The sequence below is a fragment of the Muntiacus reevesi genome, chromosome 1 (genome assembly GCF_963930625.1).
Source record: "Muntiacus reevesi chromosome 1, mMunRee1.1, whole genome shotgun sequence".
In the NCBI taxonomy this organism is placed as follows: domain Eukaryota; kingdom Metazoa; phylum Chordata; class Mammalia; order Artiodactyla; family Cervidae; genus Muntiacus; species Muntiacus reevesi.
This window is the reverse complement of record NC_089249.1, coordinates 198,851,535-198,863,943: the sequence shown is the minus strand read 5'-3', so window position 1 is coordinate 198,863,943 and position 12,409 is coordinate 198,851,535. Positions and strand designations below refer to the sequence as shown.

The window sequence follows — 12,409 nt, the reverse complement described above, 5'->3', positions numbered from 1 at the left end:
TATGATCTCACCTTAGCTAATGACCCCTGCGGTGATCCTGTTCCCAAACAAAGAGGGCTGCAGTTCAACATGCCCATAATAGGTGCTTAGAACTGGGGGCCCTGGAAAATCTTTCAGGAATGAGACGTGATGTGGCCCCGCAAGGGCTTCCCAGGTGGCGCTAGTGGTAAAGAACCTACCTGCCAATGCAGGAGATGTAAAAGATGTGGGTTCAATCCCTGGGTCTGGAAGATCCCCTGGAGGAGGGCATGGCAGCCCCATCCAATATTCTTGCCTGGAGAATTTCGTGGACAGAGGAGCCTAGTGGACTATAGTCCATGGAGTCACAAAGAGTTGGACATGACTGAAGTGACTTACACACACGTGCACAGTGTGTGTGCATCTGACTGGCCACACAGTCAGATGCTCAGAATCTAAAGAGGGAGCCGGGTTCCGGGGCCAAACATCAGCTCTGCCACCTGCAGACTCTGCAAGGGGTGGAGGGGGTGGACTTAGCTTAACCAAGACTCAGTCTTCTCCCCAGAGTACCGCCTGGGTTCACAGAGTGGGTGACACCCGTTAGCTGCTCCTTCCCCAGGGCTTTTCCCCCAGGGAGCCCATATTGCTCTCTCTGCCTCCCCACACAGACTTCGGAAAAACCTGAAGTCCTTAATCATCGTCCACCCATCCTGGTTCATCCGCACCGTTCTGGCCATCTCCCGCCCTTTCATCAGGTGAGATCGTGATCTGAGTCTGGATGTCTTTTTTTTTTTCAATCAGCATTTTCCAGCTCCTGTCTGGGGAGTCTATATTGTTGCTTTACGCAGTTTAAAATTGGACTTCCCTGGCAGTCCAGTGGTTAAGATTCTGTGCTTCCAGTGCAGGGGGACTTGGGTTCCATCCATGGTGGGGGAACTAAGATCCCACATACCGTGTGATATGGCCACTATTTGGACCTTTGTTGGCAAAGTGATGTCTCTGTTTTCTAACACACTGTAGATTTTTTTCATAGCTTTCCTTCCAAGGAGAAAGCGTCTTCTAATTTCATGGCTGCAGTTATCATCCGCAGTGATTTTGGTGCCCAAGAAAATAAAATCTGTCATTGCTTCCACTTTTTCCCCTCCTGTTTGCAATGAAGCAATGGGACCAGATGCCATGATCTTAGTTTTTTTTAATGTTGAGCTTCAAGCCAGGTTTTTCAGTCTCCTCTTTCACCTTCACCAAGAGGCTCTTTAGTTCCTCTTTTTATTTTTTATTATTTTACTTTTTGGCCATGCTTCTCAGCATGTAGGATCTTAGTTCCCCAACCAGGGATCGAACCCAGGCCCCTTGCAGTGGAAGCTCGGAGTCCTATCCACTGGACCACCAGAGAAGTCCCTATTTGATTATTTTATGACTTATTGTACAGTTACTTTCTCTTAGCCTTTGAGAATGTAACTCATTGTTAGAAAAACTGATTTGACCTTCAAAAGGAGTTTTTATGACACTGTACCAAAATTAGATTTAAGGTAATTAAAAAAAAAAAATCACGAGTTCAAAGCCCCAAGCTGGAGACCAGTCACGTCAGTAGTAGCCGGTGGCCAGAGCTGGATTTGGACGGGAAGAAGCCATTCACCCTGAAAGAACGGAGGATGAATCAGCAGTCCCCACATGCACCTGTTTCATGCCCAAGTGACTACTGGTGCCACCAGACAGTGACGATTGTGGGGAGATTGACAGAGGAGCACCTCCTGGGGAAGATGGAGCCTGGAGTCTGGTATTAATAGCACCTCGTTCCTCTCTGCTTTCTTCCTTCCTTCTCTCTCTGCTCAAAAGTCCATATAGTCAAAGCTATGGTTTTTTCAGTAGTCGTGTACAGATGTGAGTTGGACCAAAAAGAAGGCTGAGCGCCGAAGAATTGATGCCTTCAAGTTGTGGTGCTGGAGAAGACTCTTGAGAATCCCTTGGACAGCAAGGAGATCAAACCAGTCAGTTCTAAAGGAAATCAACCCTGAATGTTCACTGGAAGGACCGATGCTGAAGCTGAAGCTCCAATAGTTTGGCCACCTGTTGGAAAGAGCCGACTCATTGGAAAAGATCCTGATGCTGGGAAAGATTGAAGGCAGGAGGAGAAGAGGGCGGCAGAGGATGAGATGGTTGGATGGTATCACTGACTCAGTGGATGTGAGTTTGAGCAAACTCAGGGAGATAATGAAGGACAGGGAGGCCTGGTGTGCTGCAGTTCATGGGATCGCAAAGAGTCAGACACAACTGAGCAACTGAACAACAACTCTCTGCTCAGCGGGGACTGGTTTCAGACACATGGCTCAGGAGCCCTCCCTTCTTGCAGCAGAGACCCCAGGTTCTGCTCTGTACCTGCACTAGGGACAGGGGGTAAGGTCTGGCATGGGCTGAGAGAGAGGTTGGATGAGTGTGCTGGGGCATCCTGGAATAGGGCTGTGTGTGCATCCCTGGCTGCCATCACTCCCTCTGACCCTGAGTCACCACCCCAAGGGCTTGCTTTCAGATGTGTCCCTCCTTCTCCCACCAGCGTCAAGTTCATCAACAAGATCCAGTATGTGCACAGCTTGGAAGATCTGGAGCAGCTCATCCCCATGGAGCACGTGCAGATCCCAGACTGCGTGCTACAGTGAGTGTCTTGTGCCATGGGAGCACCGCCTCACCTCCATCCCCATCATCCCGAGGGTTGCTCATCTCCCAACCACCCATGCTTCACCCAGTCAGGCTGCCAGAGAACCAGACCTGAGTGGGAGAGCAGGACAGAGGGAAACAGTGAAACAGGCACCTGTGAAATGACAGAACACAGTGGATCTGGCCCCTCTAGTGCAGGTGGAGGGGCCAGTGAGTCCTGGCCCCTGGCTTGTCTTTGTAAATAAAGTTTTATTGGCACACAGCTATACTTGTCCATTTACAAACCATCCACCGCTGCTTTCGAGCTACAACAGAATCAAGGGGTTCCCACAGAGACTGATCTGAAAAGCCGAAAATATTGACTCTCTGGCCCTTTGTGGGGGGGTGGGGCGTCTGTAGACAAAGCCACATTAATAATTAATTGCTTTATCCAGGCTTTGTTTAGGGCAGACGCTAGAAATGTCTGCTGAGTTGCAGCGACACCAGACACTGGAATATGCCAGTAAAACAGCCTAGGGTGAGGTGGGGCTTTGTAAAGTAGCTGCAGGCTATCCTGTCTGCTCTGAAACCTGGCCTGTGTTCAGATGTGACAGTGAGACTGCTTTCCTGTTCCCAGAGGGGAGGGAATTCCCAGGCTACCTCTTAAGCCTTCTCGTTTTTCTCTCTTCCAGGTACGAGGAGGAACGGCTGAAGGTCAGGAGAGAAAGGTCTGTGCGGAGCGGCCCATGTTCTGGCCGGGTTGGGGCTGGCTCTGAGCTGGGTCATGGCTGGGGGAAGCCGGCAGCTTCAACTCAGTTGGGACCCCTGTCACGCACAAATGTGGTTCAAAGCCCTGCCTTCTCTAGAGGGACTGGAGTCAGACCCAGGCTGGAATCCAGGCTCCCCTGCTCATTCTCAGCGTAACATTAGGCAAGTGAAAAATTCACAGCCATCCTATGGGTTATCATGAGGAATTAGGACCAGTGTAACCCACTGGGCAAAAATAGTGGGCTCGGTAGAGTCCTTCTAATGATGCTGATGACAGTGGGGGCTCAGCCCTGGGGAGCCTCCTAAGGCCCCCAGGTTGAGCCCTCCACCCTTCAGGAGAACCTTCGCTCTCCCGGCCTCATCCACCCCCCGGGGCTCACCCCCCAGACCCCCTCCGCTCCCTGCTTTCCAGTTTCCTCCTCCCTCTGAAACCATTTATGTCGGATTGGGACTCGAACCCAGCCAAAACCCACAGTGCCTTGTTTCAGGACCTAATGAAATTTGGGTTCTTGATGTCTCACCGCAGAATTTAGTGAGAGACAAAGTGATAGGTAAGAGGTGGGTTTATTCAGATGCAGAGAGAAGTGCAGTCCACAGAGTGTGGGCCTTTGCAGAGGGCGCGCACGGCCGTGGAATGTGGTGTGGTTAGTTTTTATAGGGTGGGTAATTTCATAGGCTAACGAGTAGGAGGATTATTCCAACTATTTTGGGAGAAAGGGTGGGGATTTCCAGGAAGTGGGCAATTGCCCGCTCCTTGGTCTTTTGACAGTGCCTTGGAACTGTCGTGGTGCCTCTGGGTATGTCATTTAGCTTGCAGATCGAGGATCAAGGTCTCATCAGAGTCCACTTGTCTCCCATCTTGGACCTATTTGATTCTTATTGGTTTATGTTGTGTCCTTGGGCTATGTCATTCTTTCAAAAGTTGTGCCCTGCCCCTTTCCCTCCTGTTACACCTCTGGAGACCCCTCATCCCTCTGAGGACCCCAATCTGTCCTCTGGACTGGGCCCTCTGTTCCGCGGGGTTCCCCTCTTGCCCTCAAGGGCTCTCTCCTCCCTCCAGGCCAAGCCCTTCACCATCCAGGAAACCCTCCACCCTTTAGGGTCCCCATCCTCTGCATGCCCCCTCCTCCCTTCCAAAGGCCCTCCACCATCTGGGAAACCCCCATCCTCCGGTTCCCTCCTCCTTCCCAGGGCTCCCTCCATCTTCCAGGGCCCGCCTCCCTCGGCGCCCCCTCCACTCTCTGGGACCCCGTCTGTCCTCCAGGGACACCCCCAAGGGCACCCTCTGCCCATGTAGGTCCTGCGGGTGCAGGGGAGAGGGGAGACAGAGCAGGGGTCCCTCCGGGTGTGGAAGAGAGGGGAATCCATCTGGTGTTCCCCTGCCCAGGGCCCTGGGGAGCCTCCTGGGGGCCTGGGCCTTATCCTCTGCACAGTAAAGCCCTGGGTCATGAAGATCCTTTTTGTATTGTTCTTCTATGTATTCTTGTCACCTTTTCTTGCCATCTTTTGCTTCTGTTAGGTCTATACCATTTCTGTCCTTCATTGCACCCATCTTTGCATGAAAAATTCCCTAGGTATCTCTAATTTTCTTGAAGAGATCTCTAGTCTTTCCCATTCTGTTGTTTTCCTTTATTTCTTTGCATTGATCACTGAGGAAGCCTTTCTTATCTCTCCTTGCTATTCTTTGGAACCCTGCATTCAGATGGGTATATCTTTCCTTTTCTCCTTTGCCTTTAACTTCTCTTCTTTTCACAGCTATTTGTAAGGCCTCCTCAGACAACCATTTTGCCTTTTTGCATTTATTTTTTGGGGCGATGGTCTTGATCACTGCCTCCTGTACAATGTCACGAACCTCCATCCATAGTTCTTCAGGAACTCTGTCTGTCAGATCTAATCCCCTGAATCTATTTGTCACTTCCACTGTATAATTGTACGGGATTTGATTTAGACCATATCTGAATGGCCTAGTGGTTTCCCCTACTTTCTTCAATTTTAGTCTGAATTTGGCAATAAGGAGTTCATGATCTGAGCCACAGTCAGCTCCAGGTTTTGTTTTTGCTGACTGTATAGAGCTTCTCCATCTTTGGCTGCAAAGAATATAATCAATCTGATTCCGATATTGACATATTGACCATCTGGTAATGTCCACGTGTAGCCTTATCTCTTGTGTTGTTGGAAGAGGGTGTTTGATATGACCAGTGTGTTCTCTTGGAAAAACTCTGTTAGCCTTTGTCCTGCTTCATTTTGTACTCCAAGACCAAACTTGCCTGTTACTCCAGGTATCTCTTGACTTCCTACTTTTGCATCCTGTCCCCTATAATGAAAAGGACATCTCTTTTGGGTGTTAGTTCTAGAAGGTCTTGTAGGTCTTCATAGAACCATTCAACTTCAGCTTCTTCAGCATTACTAGTTGGGGCATGGACTTGGATTACTGTGATATTGAAAGTTTTGCCTTGGAAATGAACAGAGATCATTCTGTAATTTTTGAGACTACACCCAGGAACTGCATTTGGGACTCTTTTGTTGACTATGAGGGCTACTCCATTTCTTCTAAGGGATTCTTGCCCACAGTAGTAAATATAATCGTTATCTGAGTTAAATTTGCCCATTCCAGTCCATTTTAGTTCACTGATTCCTAAGATGTCTATGTTCACTCTGGCCATCTCCTGTTTGACCACTTCCAATTTGCCTTGATTCATGAACCTAACATTCCAGGTTCCTATACAATACTGTTCTTTACAGCATTGGACTTTATTTCCATCACCAGTCACATCCACAGCTGGGGGTTGTTTTTGCTTTGGCTCCATCTCGTCATTGTTTCTGGAGTTATTTCTCCACTCTTCTCCAGTAGCATATTGGGTACCTACCAACCTGGGGAGTTCATCTTTCAGCGCCATATCTTTTTGCCTTTTCATATTGTTCATGGGGTTCTCAAGGCAAGAATACTGAAGTGGTTTGCCATTTCCTTCTCCAGTGGACCACGTTTTGTCAGAACTCTCCACCATGACCTGTCCGTCTTGCCTGGCCCTGCACGGCATGGCTCATAGTTTCACTGAGTTAGACAAGGCTGTGGTTCATGTAATCAGTTTGATTAGTTTTCTGTGATGTGGTTTCTTATTCTATTATTTTCTAATCTTTGTTATTAGTCTTCTAATCTTTGTTATTAGTTATCACTCTTATTTATATTTTTCTTATTATATATATATATATTTTTTTTTTTTTTTTCTTTTTCTTTTTCTTCTCTCACTTTGCTGTTGGAGTCTGGTTTTACCCTCCAGGGATTGTTATCTTTTATTCTTCATTATTGTTCTGCTTTTTTTAATCTCTCTATTTTTTTTTTGTCATTTTTTTTCTTTCTTTCTCCCCATGGCCTTCATCTTCATGAATTCCTGACCATCCCATCACTTGCTCCACCCTCTGGGCCCCGGCACTTCCCAGGGCACGCAAACCCTTTCCAGACTGCTGTCGGTCACGGCAGCCCAGATGGAGGGGCACTGGGAGCCAAGAGCCCCTCAGTCCACTCGGCCAGCTGGTCACCCCTGCTCACCTCTTTCTGTTCCCAGCGCAAGGCCACAGCCGGAGTACGTCCTGCCCAGGTCTGAAGAGAAGGCAGAGGCGGGGCTGGCGGAAGACAGGTAAGCATCCAGGTGGCCGTGGGCAAGAGCTCACACCTGCCAGGAGCTGCCGAGCCCAAAGAACATCAGATGAAAGTGATCTGAGGTCACTATGGTGCTGAAATAAGACCATCTTGGGACTTCCTTGCTGATCCAGTGGTTAAGACTTCGCACCTCCACTACATGGGGCGCAGGTTCAATCCCTGGTCTGGAAACTAAAATCCTGTATGCTTTGTAGTGAAGGAAAAAAAAAAAAAGGTCCACCATGAGACCTGCTCCATCAAACCATTTTAATGTGAATTTAGTATATCTCTTTAGAGTCCCTTGGACTTCAAGGAGATCAAACCAGCCCATCCTAAAGGCAATCAACCCTGAATATTCATTGAAAGGACTGATGCTGAAGCCAAAGCTCCAATAATTGGGCACCTGATTCAAAGAGCTGACTCATTGAAAAAGACCTGGATGCTGGGAAAGATTGAAGGCTAAAGAAGAAGAGGGCAACAGAGGAGGAAATGGTTGGAGCGCCTCACCGACTCAATGGACATGAGTTTGACCAAACTCGCGGAGATGGTGAAGGACAGGAGGCCTAGTGTGCTGCAATCCATGAGGTTGCAAAGAGTCAGACATGACTGGGCAACTGAATAACAACAGCTTAGGGCAACCAGCAGCTCTCTCCCAGACATTCTTTCCGCCCAGAGGGAGACCCTGTACCCCACTAAGTAGTTGCTTCCATTCCCATCCCCCTCCTCACTTGTCTTTAATCCAGTGACTGTCTGTTATTGTAAAAGTCCTTCAGTACCTCACCCTGGGATGTGTAGACAGATGGCATGGCCCCCTCCTTGGTCTCTAGAAGACCCCTCCCTCCTTCCCTATCTCTTTCTGTGCCATCTACCTCCTGCCTTTGCTGCTTGTTGTACCCTTCTTCTCCTGTCCTTGGGCTCTTTGAGGGCAGTGGCTATATCTTGGGACTGTTCCCTCCCCCTCCTCCCACCCTGCATCTATCACAGGCCAAGCACGGGGACCAGGGGCAAATGATGTGCCTGAGAGACCAGGATCTGCTCTCAGATGGAGGTTCTGGCTGACCTTTGGGCAGGTCCTGGTGGATGGGTCCCACCTTCCAGGTGGGTGGACCTGCAGCAGCACTGGTGGTTTCACTTTGTGGCAGCCAGGGGGCTTGGCCGTCCTCGTGACTACCTGTCCTGGCTCATTTGTTACACAGCAGACACACGCTGACGCTTGTTTTGTGCCAGATCAGGATGCAGCCGTGTTGGCCCTCACAGGGCTCACAGCCAAATGCCAAGGCTCCCCAGACAGGCAACTAATGCTGGGATTCCTTCCTTTCCCCACAGGTCTGCTCTGGCCACAGAAGATCAGGAAACGAGGTGCGTGGGAAGCCGGGGGGAGGGGGGAGGGGTTGTTCTTGGCACGTTTGTTTGGAAACATTCTAAATGGATCCTAGCCTGGATGAGTACCCCATGATTTGGTGGTGGAGGGAGGATGCTGCACCAGGGAGGCAAGGAGATCATAGTTACCCTGACAACAGGGCCTCCTCTGGGGTTGAGTGAGCAGCTGGTCCCTGCCCAACTCCAGGGGGTGCCATTGATGGGAGGTCCCAGACTGAGGACCCTGGCTGAGACTTTCACCCATAGCCAGGACCCCTGAAACTTGGGATTTAACTCAGCTGAAGGGTGCGATGGCTGCCCACAACCTATCTCAGTGTGTCTGCCCGGCTCTAGATGCCAGAAAAAGCCTCCCTGTGTGTCACAGGTCCTGGGGACCACCCTCATGGTCCATGGTTTGCTAGAAGGACTCCCGGGACTCAGCAAAGCAGATCTGCTCATGGTTATGGTTTATCACAGTGGACGGGTGGATGCAGATCAAAATCAGCAATAGGAAGGACTGTATGGGGCTGGGCAAAGAGAGACAGGTGCGAGTTCCCAGCTGTTGTCTCCCAGGGGACTCGTGGGGACAGCCCTTTATTCTCCCAGCAGCCAAGTGTGGTGACGCACACCAAGTGTCACCAAACTGTGCTGCTCGCCAGGAGCCCTGGTGTCCAGGGTGTTTATTGGATGTCAGTCATATGCGCAGTGGACTGGACACGTGGCTGACCTTCGTCTCTCTAGCCCTTGCAGAGGTTGAGCTGATACCACATGGCCGATAGTCAGCATAGACTATCCAGCATGACCCAAGGTCCCAGGCAAACAGAGATACTCTTATCAAGAAGGACATTCCAAGGTCATGGAGGTGGCCTCCGAGGGGCTGGGAAAGGGCCAGGCTTTTCTTTGGAATGTGCAAGGTTAATCCTTGACCACATTCTCTGCTACAGATCTGTAACATGGGCCAGCCACATGTCTTAGTACTATCCATGTGACCCAAGAAGCCCCAAGCTGAGAAATAAACATCAAAAACGGTCTTAAACCAGTACTTCCCTGGAGACTGAATAGAGGCAAGTTCTCAATGCATTTCCAACAAGACCATCTCAATCCATGTGTTCTGAAAATCGGTCCCCGTCCACAGACACAAAACACAAAAGGAAATCATTCACCATGAAAAAAGTCAGATACAACAAACGGCAGAATTAGGCCCCCTCCCCCGGGGATTCTCAGGCAGAGATAATAAAAAACAAGCACTTTTTGAATGATTAAATACATAATAGAAAGAATGGTTGGGAGCAGTGGATAGATAGACAGATGGGTGTATAGATAGATGGATAAGTAGATGGACAAGTATATGAGTGGGTGGATAAACAGATAGATGGGTCCAATGGATAGATGGACAGATGGGTAGACGGGTGATGGATAAGTCGATGGATGGAGGGTTGAATGGGTGTGTGGATGGATGGATGGGTGAATGGATGGATAGTTGCTTGGATGGATGTGGATGGATAGTTGGATGGATAAATGGATGGTTGGATGGATGGATGGGTGTGTGGATAGATGGATGGTTGGTTGGACAAGTGCATGGATGGATGATGGATGGATGGTTTGTTAGATGGATGAATAGATGAATGTGTGGATGGATGGATGGTTAGTTGGGTGGATGGATGGATGGATAAATGGATGAATGTGTAGATGGGTGGATGGATAAATGGATGGTTGGATGGATGGGTGTGTGGATAGACAGATGGTTAGTTGGATAAGTGGATGGAGGGATGAATGGATGGATGATGGATGGATGGTTGGTTAGATGGATGAATGAATGAGTGTATGGATGGATGGATGGTTGGTTGGATAAGTGGATGGAGGGGTGAATGGTGAGTTGGGTAAGTGGATGGATGGATGGGTGGATGGATGAATGGATGAGTGTGGATGGATAGATGGTTGGTTGGATAAGTGGATGGAAGGATGAATAGTGAGTTGGACAAGTGGATGGAAGGATGGTGAATAGATGGATGAATTGAAACCTGACCCATTCTGATTGAGGGCACCTGCCCTGGGGTCTGCTCTTTGGCTGGGGCACCAAGAGAGAGGTGCCTTTCAGAACCACATCTGGAAGGTGGATGGCAGGTGGCAGACTTTGCAAGGTAGGTACCACTCTTGCTGTTGAGGGCATGCCAAAGCCAGATTAGATCATTCTTTTGAATTCCACACACATGGAACACTTTCCACTTTCTCTAAATCCAATCACGGTAGCTTGACCATGTCTCTCCCTCTCCAGCATGTCTTGAAGTGATGTGAGCACAGAGGAGGACACGAAAGAAGATCTCAGACACCAAGAAACCTCTGTTGGATGCCCCGCTGCCCTGGATCTCATCCTTACCTCATCCCGAGTCCCAGTCTCCGGTGGGGTGCCCGTCTCCCCCATCCATTTCTGAAACCCAACATCCTTTCTAGCTGCTTGAAAACACTTTTTAAAAAAATGATGCAGTATTAATTCATCTGGAAAAGGACCCAATTCTCCACCCTTCCACACTCATGAACTCATGGCCAAGAAGAACGGGAAGCATCGAGCATGGCCCGTGCCTCTTGGTGGCCTCAGAGACCCCATCCCACTGCACAGACTCCTGGTCGAGACCCTTCTCTTGCTTGTCACCTGGTCCAGGTTGGAGCCACAGATGCCCACCGACTCCCTGACTGGGTCTGGATTCTTCCTCGTGCCTTTCCTCCCAGAACAGTCCCTGCAGTCCTGGGCATCGGGCCTGGAAGGTCAGCAGCACCATGTCCTGGGGGAACTGCCTGACCTTGGAACTCACGGCTTTTCCTTTAAACCAGCCCCCTCGCCTCCTATAGCTCCCACCTCCTTGGGGAACATCAGAGCCCATGGCACCAGTGAGGGCCACTGATAATCATCCTTGCCCTACGTTTGCAAATCTGCCCCCCACCCTCAGTCTAGAACATTCTTCAGCCCCTTGAAGGCAGAGGCCATGCCACAGGGCAATCCCAACCAATACCTCCTACTGAGAGAATGAGTCTCCTCACTTCCCCAGTCCCTCCCCCTAGCATGGAGTTGAGATGTGCCCCCTTGGGTTCCCACTGGGAGCAGAGGCTGAGAAACCAGCTTTCAAGATAAGCTCATCACAGAAATACTGACAGATAAGAAAGAAGACACAGGGTACTGGACTTTTGAGTGTTACAAATGTCACTGGGAAAAATAAATCGCAGTGGTCTGGATGCTATGGCCACCTGCATTAAAAGGAGACAGATTTCCTTAGGGAGGAAAGAAAAAAAAAAAAGACTTTTCTAATGTGCTCCAAAGGCCAGTCAGGTGGGCTCTAGAGGGAGTGAGTTCCCTGTCTCTCGAGGCATTCAAGAAAAGGATGAGCAGTGCTTGCACAGGGTGGTCCCCTGCGATCCCCTATGACCCCGAGAGTTTCTGTTTCCATGAAAAGTGTGAGTAGTTCACTTGTGTCCGATTCTTTGCGACACCCTTGACCCATGGACTGTAACCCACCAGGTTTCTCTGTCCATGGGATTCTCCAGGCAAGAATAGTGGAGTGGGTTGCCATTTCCTTCTCCAGGGGATTTTCCCGACTCAGGTATCAAACCCTGGTCTCCTGCATGGCAGGCAGATTCTTTACCATCTGAGTCACCAGGGAAGCCCTCTGTTTCCACAAATTTGGGCAGAAGTCAAGCAGGGGCAGTGTCTGGCCTCTGTGGCTGGCTTCTTGGCTGGCGTTATCCAAGTTTGATCGATCCCCTACCCCAATCATCTCCCAGTAGGAGATTCTTGGCATCAAGGGGGTGCATCTAGGGTTACCCTGATGACGGGAGGGAGCCAGTAGCACTCAGCACTGAGGCAAGGGGACAACAAGGCTTTCCACATGGCGGGGAATTGTCCTACCAGTGGCTCCCATCTTGGAAGATGCAGGGCTTCGGGCCTCTGTCTTCTGGAACCCAGCACTGCTCCTGCAAGGCTGGGGCCTTTGGGTGTCTGGTGGGATTTTTTAATTTGTATTTTTGCTCTGTTTCCCGAATGTCAATTAAAGGACAGGATCCATG

At 49.7% G+C, this 12,409-nt stretch overlaps 1 protein-coding gene across 1 annotated transcript in view; it reads left to right on the top strand.

The window, feature by feature from the left end:
• The window catches only part of ATCAY (ATCAY kinesin light chain interacting caytaxin), a 38,291-nt gene extending 26,340 nt beyond the window's left edge, over window positions 1–11,951 (top strand). Inside the window, exons 8-13 of the mRNA XM_065933774.1 lie at window positions 627–713; window positions 2,510–2,608; window positions 3,282–3,317; window positions 6,921–6,992; window positions 8,321–8,353; window positions 10,629–11,951. Coding sequence (XP_065789846.1) covers window positions 627–713; window positions 2,510–2,608; window positions 3,282–3,317; window positions 6,921–6,992; window positions 8,321–8,353; window positions 10,629–10,638 — 337 coding nt within the window. The 3' untranslated portion in view covers window positions 10,639–11,951. The remainder of the gene's footprint in view (window positions 1–626; window positions 714–2,509; window positions 2,609–3,281; window positions 3,318–6,920; window positions 6,993–8,320; window positions 8,354–10,628) is intronic.
• The last annotated feature ends 458 nt before the right edge of the window (window positions 11,952–12,409 follow it).